The 19,003-nt window shown below is 52.7% G+C and overlaps 1 protein-coding gene across 2 annotated transcripts in view; it reads left to right on the plus strand.

The window, feature by feature from the left end:
- Window positions 1-19,003, plus strand: part of CREB3L1 (cAMP responsive element binding protein 3 like 1) — a 43,798-nt gene that overhangs the window by 14,946 nt on the left and 9,849 nt on the right. For both annotated transcript variants that reach the window (XM_004051013.5, XM_063711106.1), the window contains exons 2-5: window positions 7,427-7,655; window positions 15,253-15,437; window positions 17,428-17,506; window positions 18,465-18,622. In XM_004051013.5, the coding sequence (XP_004051061.3) occupies window positions 7,427-7,655; window positions 15,253-15,437; window positions 17,428-17,506; window positions 18,465-18,622 (651 nt within the window). The remainder of the gene's footprint in view (window positions 1-7,426; window positions 7,656-15,252; window positions 15,438-17,427; window positions 17,507-18,464; window positions 18,623-19,003) is intronic.

Below are 19,003 nucleotides of genomic sequence, written 5' to 3' on the forward strand. Positions count from 1 at the left end.
AAGGAACCTGTACTCTATCCTAAGGGTAGTAGGGAGCCATGATTCACTGATGATGAGTACAAGTTCCTCATCAATGGAGCAGAGAAATGACATAGGACTTCTAAGTTTTAGAAGATCCCGTTTTTTAGAGACAGGGTCTTGCTCTGTTGCCCTGGCTGGAGTGTAGTGGTGTAATCATAGCTCACTGCAGCCTCAAACTCCTGGACTCAAGTAATCCTCCTTCAGCCTCCTGAGTGACTGGGATTACCCACCACACCTGGCTAATATTTTTAAATTTTTTTTTTTTTTAGAGATGGGATCTCGCTATGTTGCCCAGGCTGGTCTCAAACTCCTGGCCTCAAGCAATCTTCCCAACTTGGCCTTCCAAAGTGCTAGGATTACAAGTGTGAGCCCCCTTGAGTGGCCTAGAAGATCTCTCTTCATGTAAGGTGGAGAATGCTCTGGAGAGGGATCAGAGTTCGAGACTTGGACTTACCCTTCATTGTCACACCATTGGTCAGAAAGCCTTTTGAGAGCAGGAACTGGATCTTGTTCACCTCTGTATCCACAAAGCTGGGCACCCAGTAGGTGCTGAGTAAATACTGAACAAATGCATGAATGATGAATAAATGAATGTTACTAGATGCCCTTATTCTCCAGAGGCCCCTGCGCCAACCCCGGCGCTCGGTTTCCGGTGTCCTAAGCTGTCCTGCAGGGATCCCCTGGCCGCTGCCTATAGACCAGCATCTCCAGCAGCCAGACCGTGGGCTGCTGTGCCCTCGGAGGTGCCAGACACAGCTAATCCCAGCCCTGGGCGGCGGCACTCGCTGCCATCGCTTCCTCCTGCCCAGACAGTGCCTGGTGCCCACCCCAGGGTTGGGCCACAGCGCATGGGCTGCCTGGTAAGAAGATGCCAAGGGCTGGCTGGGAAACTGAGGAAGCTATGGCCTGACCAGGACAAGGTTACCAGTGTCAGGAGGGGCAATGGAAGGGCTAGACTAACAGGGCTAGGGGGCTGTAGAGAATACACACCCTCCCCAGGACTCTGCTCTGCCTTGAAGTAGCCCGCGGCTGGCACCAGCCTGCTGATTCCTCTCTCCTTCCTTTCTCCAGCACACACTGGCAAAGAAAAGCTCAGTCCCCATTTTGGCGCTTTCTTCAGTCCCAGCCCTCAGTGTCCCAGCCCCATGCAAGCCCGGGGCTCCCAAATCTCCCTCACTCGTGTTCACATGACTCAGTCATCTCAGGCACTGAGATGCTGGCTTGGCAGCCAACATTTAGTTCTGTGGTCATGTGAGATGGTGTGTGTGTGACAGCGAGTATGCGTGACCATGTCTGTGTGATCCTGTGTCTGGGGTGACTTCGCATGTGTGTGAGCGTAGGGGTGTGAATCACTGTTTGTCTGATCACATCTGATGAGTGTGTCTTGTTGAGTTTGTGTTCATACCCGACAGCGTCAGCCTATGTGACTCTGTGAGGGTATCTGTATGTGTGATAGCGCCTGTACAAGGCTGCACATGGAACTGGCTGAATGTGTTGATGGGTGTACTTTTCACTATGTGGTGTCAGAGAGGTGGTGTTTCCCTGTGTACAAAAGAACCCCTCAGCCCGTATCTGTGTAGCATGTGCACATGCATGCGTGCACACACACACAGAAGTATTTCTGCTTATTTGGACTTGGGATCTGTGGTGACCAGTTCGGTAAGGGAAAATATGAAACTTCAGCAGCCGCCTTCCCTAGGCCTATGGGGACTGGGGGCTGAGAGTGAGGTCGGGGGTCGGAACAACGTGCTCCCTTAACCCCCATACTCTGCCAGGAAGACTCAGGGAGGGACTGGCTCCAGGGACCAGGAGAACTGGTTTCACACCATCCAGTCCCCAAAAGGCCAGGGCAGAGGAAAAAGGCCCACGTTCTGAAGACTAATTCACTTTTCTAGGCCCCTGTCAACCGCGCTTCCATAAAGACACAGACTGTAATGAATGAGGAAACCGAGGCCAGGAGAGGAGACACCTGCCACTGCCCAGGTCTCAGAGCAGACCTGGGTCTTGAATTAGGGCCTCCTGAGTTTCAGTTCAGTGCGTTTTCTCCTTCACAGGGTGGCTTTAGCTCTGGGAAGGCAAGGCCTGGGTCTCTTAGGAACCCCAAATACTGGATGGCAATGCTTAAGGACAGGGTGGGTCTGCTGACAACTGGGGACTCAAGGGGCCCACCTCCTCTCCCTGCTCTCACCACTCCCCGCCCCCTAGGCACAGCAGTGACTCAGACTGAAGGCCCTTCAGCTTGAAATGGGGACAATTTTCTAGTGACCACGAGGCAAGTAACCGTCCGGGAATGCATGGGTCAGTGTGTGTTGGGGTGTGGGGGGGTCTGTGGGCCCCAGCCTGCAGGGGGAAAGAAAGGGGGAAATGTGAGAGGCCTCTCCTCCCATCTCTCCCTAGCTCTCACTCTCTCGGAAGGAATGTCCGGGCTCAGGATCCCCCCCCACCCCTTATCCCACAGCTCAGCCTGGACCCGCTCCGGTCTCCTCCCTCCTTTCCCCAAGCACAGACTGAACCAGCCTGGGCCGGGGGAGGGGCAGAAGTTAGGAGTGGGGTTGCAGGCGCCAAGGAGCCAGGGACCTGAAGGAAGAGGGCGCGCTGAGGCTGCTTCTGGTCAGGGAAACCATTCTCCTACACCGACCCCAGCAGGCAGCTGCGCCCCCAGAGCTTTACCCTGTCTCTGCACTGACCTTGGGGAAGGAATTTAGGGAGGGGGGAAAACAAGGCTAGAGCTGGTACCATTACTGCCCCGGGAGAGTCCCCTCTGCCGCCACCAGAGACAGCCACCAAAGCGCCCCACGGTAGGACGATTCGAGATGGAGCTGCAAGGGGATTTAAGGCCCGGCTCGCCCTTTGAGTCGGGGTCGTCGGGGAGACCCTCGGTCTCCACTTCTCCCTGCGGGGGTGGGGGAGGGGCCGCGCTACTGATGAGGGGTTTAGGACACCGTGAGACGGCCAGGCCATTTCTGCCTCGGCCCCAGACGCAGAAGGGGTCCCATGCAGGCCCGAGCCAGTGCACCCTGCGCTCCCACAGCCGCGGGCCGTCGGCGCAGGCCGGGACCCTCCTCCGCGCGAGCCCTGCACTCCTCCGGTGCCCTCCACTCCGCCACCGGCGGCTGCTCGCAGCCTCCCGCCATTGGCCAGGAGCTCTGCGGCTCCCACCAATGAGCAGGCCGGATTCCGGCGAGGGGCGGCCCCGGGTGTTCCCGGGTTAACCCTTTGTGGGCCGCTCCAGGACGGCGGCGCCCGGATCCTTCTCTAAAATTTAAAGGGCGGGCGGCTGAGGCCGGGCTCCAAGAGCGGGTGCAGCCGAGAAGAGGGGTACGCAGGTCTGCAAGCCGGAGAGCTCGGGAACCTATCCTCCAAGGGAGGGAAGCCGGCGCCGGTTGCGCGTGACAGCCGAGAAGGAGCTTATATTGGCACGACTATAGGAAAAAGTCTTTAACGAGGAGGGGAACAAACCATAATATTTCCTTCTCCGGCTTCCCACCCCCGTTGCCTGGAAAGGCACCCCTGTAGGACGCTCACCCCCTGCAGAACCCTGTCGCCCTCAGAGCGTTGACACGTGGCTCCCCTGAAGTTCGTGGACTCCTGGCCACCGACCCCTTCCTCTTGCTCCCCAGTTTCCATCGGACAATCTAAACCTGAACTTTTGTGTGTGAAGTGGAGGGAGGGCTGGGTGTGGTTAGGGGTAGAGGGGACAAGGGGGCGTGCTGGAGCGGAGGAGGTCTGAGGTCTCCAAAATGGGCTTTCCAGGGATGGGGCCAAGTGGATGCGGTAGAAGGAGTGAGAGGACCAGAAGGTCCCGCACACGCCAGGGCAGCCCTGGACTTCACCAGCTCACTTTGCAGCCCGGGACATCACCAGCTCGCTCACTGTGCGTCCTGGGTAGCTGTGTTTCCCTCTCTGGACTGGAGTTTTCTCTACTAAGAAATAGGAGGGGGGGAATGAGGGGCAGGGGACCGTCGGGGAGCTTTCTCCCGTCCCTTCTGCCTCTAACTTGGTGATAGAAACCAACCCTACCTTAGCCGCCATGAAAGGCCAGGCATCAGACGGAACTAGGGCCGCAGAGCGCTCTAGGGGAGTCCCTGATGGCAGTGCTCCCAGGAGGGCGAGGTGGGCCTAGGGATGATGGGACGCGCCCACCGTCCACCCAGCACCTGAAGAAGCCCGGCGCAAAGAGGACCTGGGCGTCAGAGTGTCCTCCACCCCCACCCCGCCTGCCCCTTGGCCGCCCTCCCCTTCCACTTGGCTCCCGCTGCTCTGGAAGCTCCATCCTGCTGGGTTTTGGCTGCTGTTTCTAGCAGGTGGGGTGGGGGCTGCTCACACAATGGGGCCAGCTGAGCTCTCTAAGCAGTTTCTTGTGGGCACCCTAAAAGGGTCTCTGGGAAGAACCTGGGTCATCTGCCTGAGCCAAGGCCTTCAGGGAGTCCAGCCCAGATCCGAGGAAGCATCTTTCCTCTCCCAGGCCCCAGGAAGGGGCTTGGCAAACCCTTATCGCCTGAGAAGCAGCTGCTGGAGAAATACCTTAGCGGCTGACTCACTGGCTCCCTCTGCTCACAGCCCCCTCCCACTGGGCCCAACACCAGGCCTTTGAGAGACCCTAAGGGAGAGAACTGGCGGAAGCGCCCCCAGCCGGCAGGCCCGGGCTCTGCGGAGGGTGTAGCCAGCGCGGCCCTGGCTGTGGCTGGCTGGGTGGTTGGGGGGTGGTTATACCCTGTAAATGGCCTCTGTCTGGGATCACAGTGATTCTTAGAAACTCATTCTGCTCTGACCTCCTGGTACTGCCTCACTCCAGGTATTGATGGACAATTGGTATGCTGATGGCATTGCCATGTGGGTTCTAAGGCCCTGTCCCTCCACCAGTATCATGAGCCAGGTGCTGGAAGGCAGCAGGTGAACAGGGTGCAAACCCTGCTTCAGGGCAATTACCGGACCGGGGAGGGTCTGCTGCAGTTGTAGAAGGACTGGACAGTGAGGGATGGTGGGCACCTCCCTGCTGTATTAGCTCCCTTGGCCTCAGTTTCTCTCTCTGTCAAATGCCAATATGCATTTGTCTTGTCTCATTGGATAATTGTGAAGATTAAATGAAATGATGCATAGGAGAGCACTTTGGGTTAAAAGCACAACAGAAATGTAGGATGATGATTGATTGCTGGCAAACTGGGAAGTGGGAGAGTACCCCTGCCAATGGGGCTTCTGAGCTCATTTTGTCCTGGATTATCTCATCAGGCTTTGTTTGGAGGGAAAGGCCAAACATTCCCCCCACAACTCCCACCATTGGTTCCAAGCTCAGCTCGGGGACAGAGTTTAGGGGCTGCAGTTTTCATGATGACGATAACTAACAATGATCGAGCATTCACTCTGTAGCAGGCACTGTTCTGTGTTTTATATGTACAGTATTTACTCATTTTACCCTCATACTCCTATGAGGTGAGTACTAATCTAACAAAATTTTAGATCCTCATGGCAACACTATGAGGTAGGAACTATTATTTTCCCCTTACGGATAAGGAAACTGAGGCACGGGGAAGTTAAGCAACTTAGCAAGTGGTGGAGCTAGGAGTCAAAAGCGCGTCTATGTGACTCCAGAGCTCATGTTCATCTCCTACTCCATGCAGACAGACTCATGTGGCCCTGAACCTTATGCTCATACAGAAGGCTTCTCTGCTCATTACCTTCCAGATTGGGACAGGCTCCCAATATTCCAGGCCAGAAAGGGCCAACAACTCCAGACCTTGAAGGAATCCCCTGGCACAAGCCTTTAACCACTCAGCAGGTGGGGCTTCAGGACCTAAGGCGGCCCCCCATCCCCCATCTCTTCTGACCCACCAGCAAATTCATTCGTTCAATAAATAAGGAACGAACAATAGAAACATTTATTGGACAGGCACGGTGGCTTACGCCTGTAATCCCAGCACTTCGGAAGGCCGAGGCGGACAGATCACTTGAGGCCAGGAGTTTGAGACCAGCCTAGCCAACATGGTGAAACCCCATCTTTACTGAAAATACAAAAAAATTAGCTGGGCGTGGTGGTGCGCACCTGTAGTCCCAGCTGCTTGGGAGGCTGAGGCATGCAAATCACTTGAACCCGGGAGATGGAGGTTGCAGTGAGCCAAAATCATGCCACTGCACTCCAGCCTGGGTGACAGAGTGAGACTCTCACAAGCAAGACAGAAAGAGAGAGAAAGAAACATTTCTTTACACATTTATAATTCTTTAGAGAGAGAAAAATAATGTACAAGAACCTACTATATGTCAGCCACTGGAGTGCTTTACTAACAATAAGAGGCAACGTTTATTGAGTAATTACTATGTGCCAGGGACTGTTATAAGGCCTGTACATGGATTAACTTGTTTAATCCTCATGACAATCTTGGAAGGTAGGAACTATTAATATTACCAGCTGTACAGAGGACGAAATGAAACAGAGAGGTTAATTGACCTTCCCAAGATCATGGAGACCAAGATTTTTCAGATTTTTTGTTTCTAAGAAATATATTTTACATCATTACCAAGTACACACATGTGCGTGCACACACACACACGTAACTGTGATTTTTTTTAATTGCCAGGTATTTAACTCCACTGTGTGCTGTGCACTCTGATATTTTCTACTTTTTTTTTCTGTTTTATTTTTACTTAAAATTCTGGTCGTGACCCACTAAATTGATTTCACAACCCATTAATGAGTCACCACCCACAGTTTAAACAGCACTGAGTCATAGCTAGAAGGATGGAGGCCACCATTCGAACCTAAATAGTAGGTCTCCGGAGCCTAACCACTCCGTATAAAGGATGGCTTGGGAAAGGAGAGAGACCCTGAAGTCTTGAGGACAGATGGACACTGTGCTGCTGAGGAGACTGGAGGCCTCAAGAATCCCACTGCCCTGCATCACTCCCTTCCCACATTCCAGCAAAAGATCATACAAAATTCACTAATATTGCCTTTGGAAAACAAACTTGTTGGCGTAGACACACGGTTGTTCTTTTACTTTGTCTTCACATCAGCCTATGAAGGAAGTAAGAAGGACTGAGAAACTGACTCACGCAGTTTAAGTGATTTGACAAAGGTCACAGAGCCCAGTGTCCTGTTGCCTGGTCCAGGGAGTTTTTGATCCCATCCTCAGCTCACCCTTGCAGATAACAATGGTGAGGGTGGAGCTGGTGGTAGAGAGAATGGGATGACAGTGGTAACGGTCATGATGGAAATGATGAGAGTTGGTGTTGCAATGTTGGTAGTGGGGAGATTGGTGATGTTGCTGATATTAATGGGAATGGGCACAGTAATGGGAGGTTGCAGGGACAGTGGTGGCCATGGTGGGGTGCTGCACCACCACAGTAGCACCTGCACCCCCTTCCCAAGCAAAGCTGAATTCCCTCTTCCCCTCACCTCCTCCTTACCTAGCACTTTCCTGAGCACCTGGACCACTTCACGGAGAACATGGAGGACTTCTCCAATGACCTGTTCAGCAGCTTCTTTGATGACCCTGTGCTGGATGAGAAGAGCCCTCTATTGGACATGGAACTGGACTCCCCTACGCCAGGCATCCAGGCGGAGCACAGCTACTCCCTGAGTGGCGACTCAGCGCCCCAGAGCCCCCTTGTGCCCATCAAGATGGAGGACACCACCCAAGGTAAGAGGTGGAAGAACCTGGGGACAGCACAGGCCCAGGAGGCCCAGGAGGGAGGAAGCTCTGGGGTGACAAGAGAGTGTGCCTGCAGCCTGAGACTCCCAGAGGCTCCAAGAGGAGCCACCACAAACCCCTTAGGAGGTGCTGCTCCCTGCCTTTCTGTTCTCCCTCAGTTCAAAGCCAGAGGAGCACTTCTCAAGAGGGTTTTTTGCTGACTTAAGTCAGTGGTTTACAAAGTGTGGTTCCCAGACCAGCAGCATCACCTGGGAATCTGTTAGACATGCAGATTCTCGGGTTCCACCCCAAAACTGCTGAATCACAACCCTGTGGGTAGGGCCCAGCCTTCCAGGTGATTCTGATGCACACTCAGGTTTGCAAACCGCTGACTTAGAGGAGACAGTGGGGGTAATTCAATAATAACTGTGGGGCCAGGTGTGGTGGCTCACGCTTGTAATCCCTGCACATTGGGAGGCCGAGGCAGGTGGATCACCCGAGGTCAGGAATTTGAGACCAGCCTGGCCAACACATGGTGAAACCCTGTCTCTACTAAAAAAAAAATACAGGGCCGGGCGCGGTGGTTCACGTCTGTAATCCCAGCACTCTGGGAGGCCGAGGCAGGCGGATCACTAGGTCAGGAGATCGAGACCATCCTGGCTAACACAGTGAAACCGCGTCTCTACTAAAAATATAAAAAATTAGCCAGGGGTGGTGGCGGGCGCCTGTAGTCCCAGCTACTTGGGAAGCTGAGGCAGGAGAATGGCGTGAACCCGGGAGGCGGAGCTTGCAGTGAGCCGAGATTGCGCCACTGCACTCCAGCCTGGGCGACAGAGCGAGACTCCATCTCAAAAAAAAAAAAAAAAAAACCAACTAGCTGGGCGCGGTGGTGGGTGCCTGTAATCCCAGCTACTCGGGAGGCTAAGGCAGGAGAATCGCTTGAACCCAGGAGGCGGAGGTTGCCGTGAGCCATTGCACTCCAGCCTGGGTGACAAGAGCGAAACTCCGTCTCAAAAAAAAAAAAAATACAAAAATTAGCCAGGCGTGGTGGTGCGCTCCTGTAATCCCAGCTACTTAGGAGACTGAGGCACAAGAACTGCTCGAACCCGGGTGGAGAAGGTGTAGTGAGCTGAGATCGCACCACTGCATTCCAACCTGGGCAACAGAGTGGGACTTCATCTCAAAAATAATAATAATAATAATAATAACTGGCTGGGTGCAGTTGCTCATGCCTGTAATCCCAGTACTCTGGGAGGCTGATGCGGGTGGATCACCTGAGGTGAGGAGACGAAGACCAGCCTGGCGAACGTGATAAAACCCTGTCTCTACAAAAATACAACAATTAGCCCAGCATGATGCCCTCCATCACATGGTGCCTACATTACATGCTGCCTGTAATCCCATGTACTTTGAAGGCTGAGGCAGGAGAATCACTTGAACCTGGGAGGCGGAGGCTGCAGTGAGCCAAGATTGCACCATTGCAATCTAGCCTGGGCAACAGAGCGAGACTCCGTCTCAAAAAAAAATAGACCGGGTGCTGTGGCTCACGCCTGTAATCCCAGCACTTTAGGAGGCTGAGGTGGGCGGATCATTTGAGGTCAGGAGTTCGAGACCAGCCTGGTCAACATGGTGAAACCCCGTCTCTACTAAAAATAGAAAAATTAGCCGGGCGTGGTGGTGGGCACCTGTAATCCCAGCTACTCTGGAGGATGAGACATGAGAATCACTTGAACACAGGAGGCGGAGGTTGCAGTGAGTCGAGATCAAGCCACTGCACTCCAGCCTGGGCGACAGAGCGAGACTCTGTCTCAAAAATAATAATAATACTATCCTGGCTAACAGAGTGAAACCCCATCTCTACTAAAAATAAAAAATAAATTAGCCGGGCATGGTGGCGGGTGCCTGTAGTCCCAGCTACTCAGGAGGCTAAGGCAGGAGAATGGCGTGAACCTGGGAGGCGGAGCTTGCAGTGAGCTGAGATTGCGTCACTGCATTCCAGCCTGGGCAACAGAACGAGACTCTGTCTCAAATAATAATAATAATAATAATAAGCTGTAGACAAGTTACCAAGACTCTAGAACCTCACTGCCTCCTCATACTATGTTGTCCTCTGAGACGCTACTTGAGAGAGATTCCTGTACCCTCTTTTATTCCTGAAGGTAGCATTCTCTAAAGCTCTCCTCTCCCCCTAACTCCATCCTTTAAAGCAAAGAGCACCCTGAGTTCTTCCACTCAGGTAATCAGCATTCAAGACCCACGTTGTGCCCCACTTAGAAATGGTCCCTTCAGGCATTTCCTCAAATACAGGTGGTCCTGGCTCTGTCGCTTTTGGCTGCGTGATCACAGACATGTTGCTTAACCTCTGTAATCCTTAGTATCTATATCTACAAATGCAAATAACAATAAACATTTCTATAGTACTCTCCAGTCTACAGATTGCCTTCATGTTAATTATCACATTTATTTCTCATGACTGACAGGTGAGATTGGAATCACTTTTATCATAATCCCCACGTGACCGATAAGAAAACTGAGACTTGGCCGGGTGCAGTGGCTCACGCCTGTAATCCCAGCACTTTGGGAGGCCAAGGCGGGCAGATCACGAGGTCAGGAGTTCGAAACCTGCCTGACCAACGTGGTGAAACCCCGTCTCTACTAAAAATACAAAAATTCACCAGGCATGGTGGCGTGCGCCTGTTAATTCCAGTTACTCAGGAGGCTGAGGCAGGAGAACTGCTTGAACCCAGGAGGCGGAGGTTACAGGGAGCTGAGATTGCACCACTGCACTCCAGCGGAGGTGACAAAGCGAGATTCTGTCTCAAAAAAAAATAAAAAAGAAAACTGAGACTTCACAAAAGCTCAGTTGTCTAGGTCACGCCCACAGTAAAATGCAGAACAGAGACATAATAGCACACCCTGATTCTCAACCGCAAACCCTTGCCACCACCACATTTGCCGGTCAAGAAGGGCAGCCAGGGCTATTGGGTTGGGACCCACGAGGGCATTGGTGTGCATCCCCGTGTCTCCACCAGCCACTGGGTGATCTTGCGCAAGTTACTTAACCTCTCTAGGCCTCTGTTTCCTCAATGATAAAATGAAAATAATATACGCCTTGAGAGTTCTGGTCAGGCTTAAAAATATATATATACAAAATACCCTGCTAAGTGCCCAGCACATAATATATACATCAATAATTAGCAGCAGCCAAGTGCAGTGGCTCAGACCTATAATCCCAGCACTTTGGGAAGCCGAGGCAGGAGGACTGCTTGAGCCCAGGAGTTCAAGACCAGCCTGGCCAACAGGTGAAATCCTGTCTCTACTAAAAATACAAAAATTAGTTGGGAGTGGAGGTGTGTGCCTGTAATCCCAGTTACTCAGGAGGCTGAAGCAGGAGAATTGCTTGAACCCAGGAAGCGGAGGTTGCAGTGAGCCGAAATCATGCTACTGTACTCCAGCCTGTATGACAGAGTGAGACTCTGTCTCAAAAATTAATATAAATAATAACAATTAGTGACTATTTTCATTGTGCACATAAAAGTCCTATGAATACTATGGGTGGGCCAAGCATGCTGAGTCACACCTATAATCCCGGCACTTTGGGAGGCCGAGGCAGGAGGATTGCTTGAGCTCAGGAGTTTGAGACCAGCCTGGGCAACATAGCAAAACACCTTCTCCACAAAATTAAAAATTAAAAAATTAGCCAGGCATGGTGGCACATGCCTGTAGTCCCAGCTACCTAAAAGCCTGAGGCAGGAGGATATCTTAAGCCCCGGAGGTCGAGGCTGCAGCGAGCTATGATGGCACCACTGCACTCCAGCCTAGGCGACAGAGCAAGACCCTGTCTCAAAAAGAAAAAAAATAAAACAGAAACACTATGGGTGCTTGTAACAATGAACAGTGTTCTTATCTTATTCCTCTTTCCCTCTGAAGGACCCGGTCTTGAGTGAATTTCTTAATTTTCTCACCTGTTAAATGGGGAGAACAATGGTGCCTGCCCCCAGAGAGTTGCTGGGAGGAGTAAAGAAGCTCATTTGCCCAGGCGCGTGACTCACGCCTGTAATCCCAGCACTTTGGTAGGCCGAGGAGGGCGGATCACCTGAGGTCAGGAGTTCAAGGCCAGCCTAACCAACATGGAGAAACCCCGTCTCTACTAAAAATACAAGATTAGCCGGGAGTGGTGGCGCATGCCTGTTATCCTAGCTACTCGGGAGGCTGAGGCAGTAGAATCGGTGAACCCGGGAGGCAGAGGTTGCGGTGAACTGAGATCGCACCATTGCACTCTAGCCTGGGCAACAAGAGCAAAACTCCATCTCAAAGAAAAAAAAAAAAATAGAAGCTCATGTGTGTCAAGGGCTTAGATGTGCTCAGCGCAAGAAGTGTGAGCTGTGTCTGATAGTCTTTGAGATTCCCTAGGGGCAAAGACAAACCTTTGTACCTCCCCCCAAACCCCATGAAGGCAGGGACATCCACCCCTCTTAGGTCAGCCCAGCAACTCCTTAGCCACCCTAAGTCTTTTTTTAATTATTAATTTTTAGGGGGGGGGGGCAGGGTGACAGGGTCTTACTCTGTCACCCAGGCTAGAGTACGGTGTTGCGATCTTAGCTCACCACAGCCTCAACCTCCTGGCCTCAAGCGATCCTCCCGCCTCAGCCTCCTAAATTGCTGAGATTACAGGCGTGAGCCACCACACCCGGCTCCCACGTCTATTTTTAAAGCAATTTGTCTGTGGGCCCTTTGCAGGGGGCAGCTTCCCGGAGGCCAGTGGCCAGGCCCTGTAATTTGGGAAGATTGTGGGTATTCCTGGAGCCCATGAGCAGCCTGTGGCCCAGAGCTTGGGCACTCAGGCTCCCAACAGGGTGCGGCCTGGCCTCCAAGGTGGTCAATCAGCCACTACTGCCTCTCCCCCACCACAGCAGGCCCCAAAGTCCAGAGTCCCCCCCAGCCCTGCCTTGAATGTTGGCTCCCCTCCCCTCTCCCCTGTCTTACCCGCTGCTTCAATGGCTACCAGGCAGTGGGGCCACCATGAACAGGGTTGACTTAGAGTGGAAGACTGTGGGCACCCATCAGAAAAAGGGGTGATGCCTGCCAGCCCTATTGCCCAGGTGAAACCAGGAGGCCCACTAGGTGGGCAGGAGGTGGGTTCTTCCCTCAGGAAATCTCAGCCTCACCTCTCACTGCTCCCCACTGCCGCCTCCTCCACCTGCCTCATACCCCCAGTCACTGGGTCCTGTGGATGCTTCTTTCTAAATCTGTTCCCTCCTCTCCATCACAACTGCCACTGCCTTTGCTCAGGCCTCCCCTTCTCTCTCTCCTGGCCGATTTCAACACTTCCTGCAGTTCTCCCTGCCTCCATCTTGCCTGCAGCCAGTCTAGTCCCCACACGAGGGCAGAGTGATCTTTTATATATATATATATGTATATATATACATATATGTGTGTGTATATATATGTGTGTATATATATGTGTGTGTGCATATATATGTGTGTGTGTGTGTGTATATATATATATATATATATTTTTTTTTTTTTTTTAAGACGGAGTCTCGCTCTGTCGCCCAGGCTGGAGTGCAGTGGTGCAATCTCGGCTCACTGCAAGCTCCGCCTCCTGGGTTCGCGCCATTCTCCTGCCTCAGCATCCCGAGTAGCTGGGACTACAGGCGCCCGCCACCATGCCCAGCTAATTTTTTTGTATTTTTAGTAGAGACGGGGTTTCACCATGTTAGCCAGGATAGTCTTGATCTCCTGACCTCATGATCCGCCCGTCTTAGCCTCCCAAAGTGTTGGGATTACAGGCGTGAGCCACCGCGCCAGGCCATATTTTTTTAATTGATTTAATTTTAGAGATAGGGTCTCGCTCTGTCACCCAGCTGGAGTGCAGTGGTCTGATCATAGTTCACTGCAGCCTTGAACTCTTGGGCTCAAGCGATCGTCCTGCCTCAGCCTCCCAAAGCTGGGATTATAGGCGTGAGCTACCGCACCCAGCCATAATCTTTCTTAAAATTGCAAATTTGGGCCAGGTGCAATAGCTCATGCCTGTAATCCCAGCACTTCAGGAGGCCGAGGTGGGTGGATCACTTGAGTTCAGGAGTTCGAGACCAGCCTGGGCAACATCTCAACAAAAAAATACAAAAATTAGCTGGGCATGGTGGCATGTGCCTGTAGTCCCAGCTACTTAGGAGGCTGTGGCGGGGGAACCAACTGAGCCAGGAAGGTCAAGACTGCAGTGACTCATGATGGCACCACTGCACTCCAGCCTGGGCGAATGAGTGAGATCCTGTCTCAATAAAAATAAAAAAATTAAAAAAAAATTTGAGCACATACAAAACTCTTCAGCGGCTCCCCATTTGCTTTAGGATAAAGTCACATCTCTGAACTAACCCAGCCTCCAAGGCCAAGCCACCCCCACTGGCCTCTCTGACCCCATCTTCCACTCCCCTTTGCATTCCAACTACGCTAAACTGCTTGTGACTCTTGCTACATCCCCAGCATCTAGCACAGCGCACAGTAAATGTTTACTAAATAATAGTAGTTGTATTAACACTGGCTTGTATTTATTGAACACTTACTCTTTTTTTTTTTTCAAGACAGGGTCTCACTCTGTCTGTCTAGGCTGGAGTGCAGTAGCACAATCTTGGCTCACTGCAACCTCCTCCTCCCAAGCAATTCTCTCTCTTTTTTTTTTTTTTAGACAGAGTCTCACTCTTGCCCAGGCTGGAGTGCAGTGGTGCGATCTCAGCCCACTGCAACCTCTGCCTCCCGGGTTCAAGTGATTCTCCTGCCTGCCTCAGCCTCCCGAGTAGCTGGGACTACAGGCACGTGCCGCCACAACTGGCTAATTTTTGTATTTTTAGTAGAGACAGGCTTTCACCATGTTGTCCAGGCTGGTCTCAATCTCCTGGACTCAAGCGATCCACCTGCCTTAGCCTGTCAAAGAACTGGAGTACAGGCGTGAGCCACTGCACCTGGCCGCTCAAGTGATTCTCCCACCTCAGCCTCCTGAGTAGCTGGGATTATAGACACACACCACCACACCTAGCTAATTTTGTGTGTGTGTGTTTTTTGTAGAGATGTGATTTCGCCATGTTTCCCAGGCTGGTCACGAACTCCTGGGCTCAAGCGATCTGCCTGTCTTAACTTCCCAAAGTGCTGGGATTACAGGAGTGAGCCACGGCACCCAGCCTGAACATTTACTTCTCACCAGTGTTAAGTATTAACACTCACAGTGTTAAGTGTCTTATGTACATTATACTACTTAAGCCTCAGAACTTCTCTATTAGGTACGTCCTGTTCCTTTCCCCATTTTACAGATGAAGAAGCTCAGGCTCAGAGAGGTTAAGCAACTAGCCTAAGGTCACACACACAGCCAATCAAGAGGAGTGTGAATCTGGTGCCCAAGCTCATTCTGTAAGCTGCTGAATGAAGAGGATCTCCTCACCTCTTCTGGCCCCAGACAACTCCTCCTCACCTCACAACCACCCTCTTTCCTGCCTGCCCCCTGGTCTACCCTAACAGCTCTCTTCAGTTCAGCCTAGGGCAGCTCCCAGGGGGCAGGCAGGGGGCTGAGACCTCTGCCCTAGAGTCCCCTGAGCCTTTCCCCTTCCCCTAGATGCAGAGCATGGAGCATGGGCACTGGGACACAAACTGTGCTCCATCATGGTGAAGCAGGAGCAGAGCCCGGAGCTGCCCGTGGACCCTCTGGCTGCCCCCTCGGCCATGGCTGCTGCGGCCGCCATGGCCACCACCCCACTGCTGGGCCTCAGCCCCTTGTCCAGGCTGCCCATCCCCCACCAGGTGAGCCTGGGAACTGTTTGTAGGGGCTGAGGGAGGGAGGAGGGCTGGGTGGTCTGTGGGAAGAGGTGCCCAAAGCCCTGTGCCCTGGGGCTCTGTGAACAGGAAGACATGAGCCTCAGGGCTGAGGGAAGCCCCCGCCCAGCCCAGGCCTCCGCCTACCCCCCTGGCTGCCCCCTCACCATCCTACAACGGGCACAAGCCACAGCCCCCTTGGAGTAACTGAGGCTCTCGTCTGTGCAGAAAAAGACAGCTTGCAGGGCTCCAGGCAGGGCTGGCATCAGGAGCCCAGTCCAGGGTCTCAGAGGTGGAGACAGCCCAGGCCACTGACTTTTCTCAAAGCTTCAGTATTTTTAAAAAAGAAAAAAAAGACCAAAAAAGAAATTACAAAAAAAAGTGTGCTATATTCCAATTGTTTACATTTATGAGATTAATATTTTTAACCCACACTCTCAGGCTGAACTTCCTCCTCCACGAATGTGTAGATGACAGCATTCAGCTATAAACCCAAGACCCCTCTGGGAATGTGAACCCCAGACCCCTGGCTCCTAGCCGAGGTCCTGCCTGAGTCCCAACTCGGTGCCTCCTTTGTGTTCTGGGCATGTTGCACATCCTCCTTCTCTGTAAAATGGGCTCATGAACCCCCTAAGGTGCTTCTAGCCCTGGGATTCCACAGGACGAGCAGCATCTTAAAATCCCTAGATGGGAGCGTGGCTGGCCCTGCCCCCTGCTGGCCACACGGCTCACTTGCTCTAACTGTACGTGGCTGAAGGCAAGAAAGGTCAGCCCCTCCCTGCCCCACCACAGACCCGTGGGATCAAGGGTCGGTGGCAAATATGCAGGATCTTTTGAGACCATCTCCAAGACTGGTTCTGAGACTCCTCAGGCCTTGCCAAAGCAGGAAGGGACGGAGTGACAGCAGCAGCAGCCAGGGAAGAGGAGGCTTCAGAAAGGGAAACTGAGGCTCAAGGGGTTAAGTAATTTGCCCAAAATCATGCAGTTAGAAGCAACTGACCTGCCTTCCAAATTCGGCCTGCCAGACCCTGAAGCCCACGCGAGTGAGGTCATAACCCCTAGTGGAAGGCACAGGAGCTGGCATTGTCAACAGTGAGCTCTCTGCACCGCAGTCCCCTCTCTGTCACTCGAGGGCTGAGCTGGGATGTAGACCAAGGAATCTCCAAGGTCCCTGCCAACTTGAACCTTCTGGGATTCTTACTCATCAGCCTACATTCTGGATTCTGCGTCCCACCCACAATATCATGATCTCTCTGGGGCTGCAGCCCAGGGCCTGCAATCCAGCCCCCAACATCATGCCTTCCTCAGACAGAGCACCACTTACTTGCATGTTGGTAGTCACGTGTACAAAGTGATGCATGCTCTTGAAGTCCTTTCTGGAACAACAAGTCAGAATAGAAATAAAGAGAAACTCATGTTTGTTAAAAATGTCCATCTGATTCTATCAGGCCCTTACTTCAACAACCATTAGGAGCTCTCATTGCCTCCAACTTCTTTGTCTGGATTCTACTTCTATTTATACCCCGGGACTCATTTCAGACTTTGACTTCTCAGGGAGCATCCTCAGAGCCCCCAGCCAATTAATGCCTCCTTCTGTACTACTGCTACCAGCCATTGAACAGCTACACTGTTCCAGACATTACCTCTTGTTTTATTCTCATGGCAACCCACATACCAAAGCCTGTGTGGCCTTCACAGTTGGTGTGGAAGGTGGCGCTACCCTCAGAGGCTCACCTTCTCTGAGCTTAAGGTCTGAGCTACACTGCTTGGCCAGCAATCCTTTCTCTTAGGTGTGACTTGGCTTCTTTAAGCTCAAGAACTTGCCTCTGTTCCCTTGCAGCTGTGCCCAGAACTCCAAGCCCAGCCACTTCCCCAACTGTGCAGGGCAGGCAACCAGCCTTAGGGAGGAGGTGGGTAGATGGCATGGTGGGGACAGACCCAGGGGCAGCTAATGGAGCTGGGCTTGTCTGTTCCTCAGGCCCCGGGAGAGATGACTCAGCTGCCAGTGATCAAAGCAGAGCCTCTGGAGGTGAACCAGTTCCTCAAAGTGACACCAGGTAGGTGTGTCCAGGGGAAGGGCTCTTTTCCCCTCCAGTCATAGGCAGATAGCATCCCCACTTCCTTGGTTTAGCCCATCCCTATCTCTTGACAACCTTCCCCCACCCAGAATATCCTCCCCACCCTGCCCTACCCACTGTCCCTCCATCCATGCCCACTCTTTGTCTATTCCTCTTCGTTTTTGTTTTTTGTTTGTTTGTTTGTTTGTTTTTTGAGATGGAGTCTCACTCTGTCACCCAAGCTGGAGTACAATGGCACGATCTCAGCTCACTGCAACCTCCCCATCCCAGGTTCAAGCAATTCTCCTGTCTCAGCCTCTAAGTACCTGGGATTACAGGTGCCCACCACCATGCCTGGCTAATTTTTGTATTTTTTAGTAGAGACGGGGTTTGGCCATATTGGTCAGGCTGGTCTTGAACTCCTGACTCAGGAGATCCACCTGCCTCAGCCTCCCAAAGTGCTGTGATTACAGGCATGAGCCACTGCACCCAGCCTTCGTCCAGTCCTCTTCTTGCCCAATCTACTGCTGCCATCGCTCCTGCTTGCCCAGCCTGACCCTATGAGAGAGAGGCCCCAGTCACCTTCTGGGGTTGCTGAGCTAGAGTTTAGTGATCTTCTGGAGTTGCTGAGCTTAAGGCCCTGAACCCTGTGAACTCAGAGGTCGCAGAGGACCTCCCAAGAATTCAGCTCCTATGATGTCTATGCCAAGGGCGAGCCGTAAAGGAGCTGGGCCTCTGTGGTGTCAGATGAGGCAGCACCCAGGAATTGGCTACCCAGATGTCAACTGTCTTTCTGACCCTGCAGAGGGGCTTCTGATGTCATAGCTGAGACCAAGCGCCTGGCAGTCCGTGTCCCATAATGTCAGGGCTGGTGCAAGCCCATGATCAGCTGAACTCATGATGTCCAAGTGGAGCTGATGTGCAACGTTGCTAACCCGATTTCCCCTGCTCTCCCCAGAGGACCTGGTGCAGATGCCTCCGACGCCCCCCAGCAGCCATGGCAGTGACAGCGACGGCTCCCAGAGTCCCCGCTCTCTGCCCCCCTCCAGCCCTGTCAGGCCCATGGCGCGCTCCTCCACGGCCATCTCCACCTCCCCGCTCCTCACTGCCCCTCACGTAAGGAGCTGGGGGTGGGCTGATCCCAGAAGTGAGGAATTGAATACATCCACCTGAGCGCACTGGCTAGTCGGGAGGGTTTGGGGAGCCCCGAGACTGATCCCCACCCTCATCAGAATTCAGAGGGATGCTTACCTGGCAGATGGGAGTTCGAATCCTTTTATTTTTGAGTCTCGCTCTGTTGCCCAGGCTGGAGTGCAGTGGCTCAATTTCGGCTCACTGAAACATCTGCCTCCCAGGTTCAAGCAATTCTCCTGTCTCAGCCTCCCAAGTAGCTGGGATTACAGGCACTTGCCACCGTGTCTGGCTTTTTTTTTTTTTTTTTTTTGAGATGGAGTCTAGCTCTGTCGCCTGGAGTGCAGTGGCACGATCTCGGCTCAC

This window comes from Gorilla gorilla, chromosome 9, assembly GCF_029281585.2.
Source record: "Gorilla gorilla gorilla isolate KB3781 chromosome 9, NHGRI_mGorGor1-v2.1_pri, whole genome shotgun sequence".
Taxonomy (NCBI): Eukaryota; Metazoa; Chordata; class Mammalia; order Primates; family Hominidae; genus Gorilla; species Gorilla gorilla.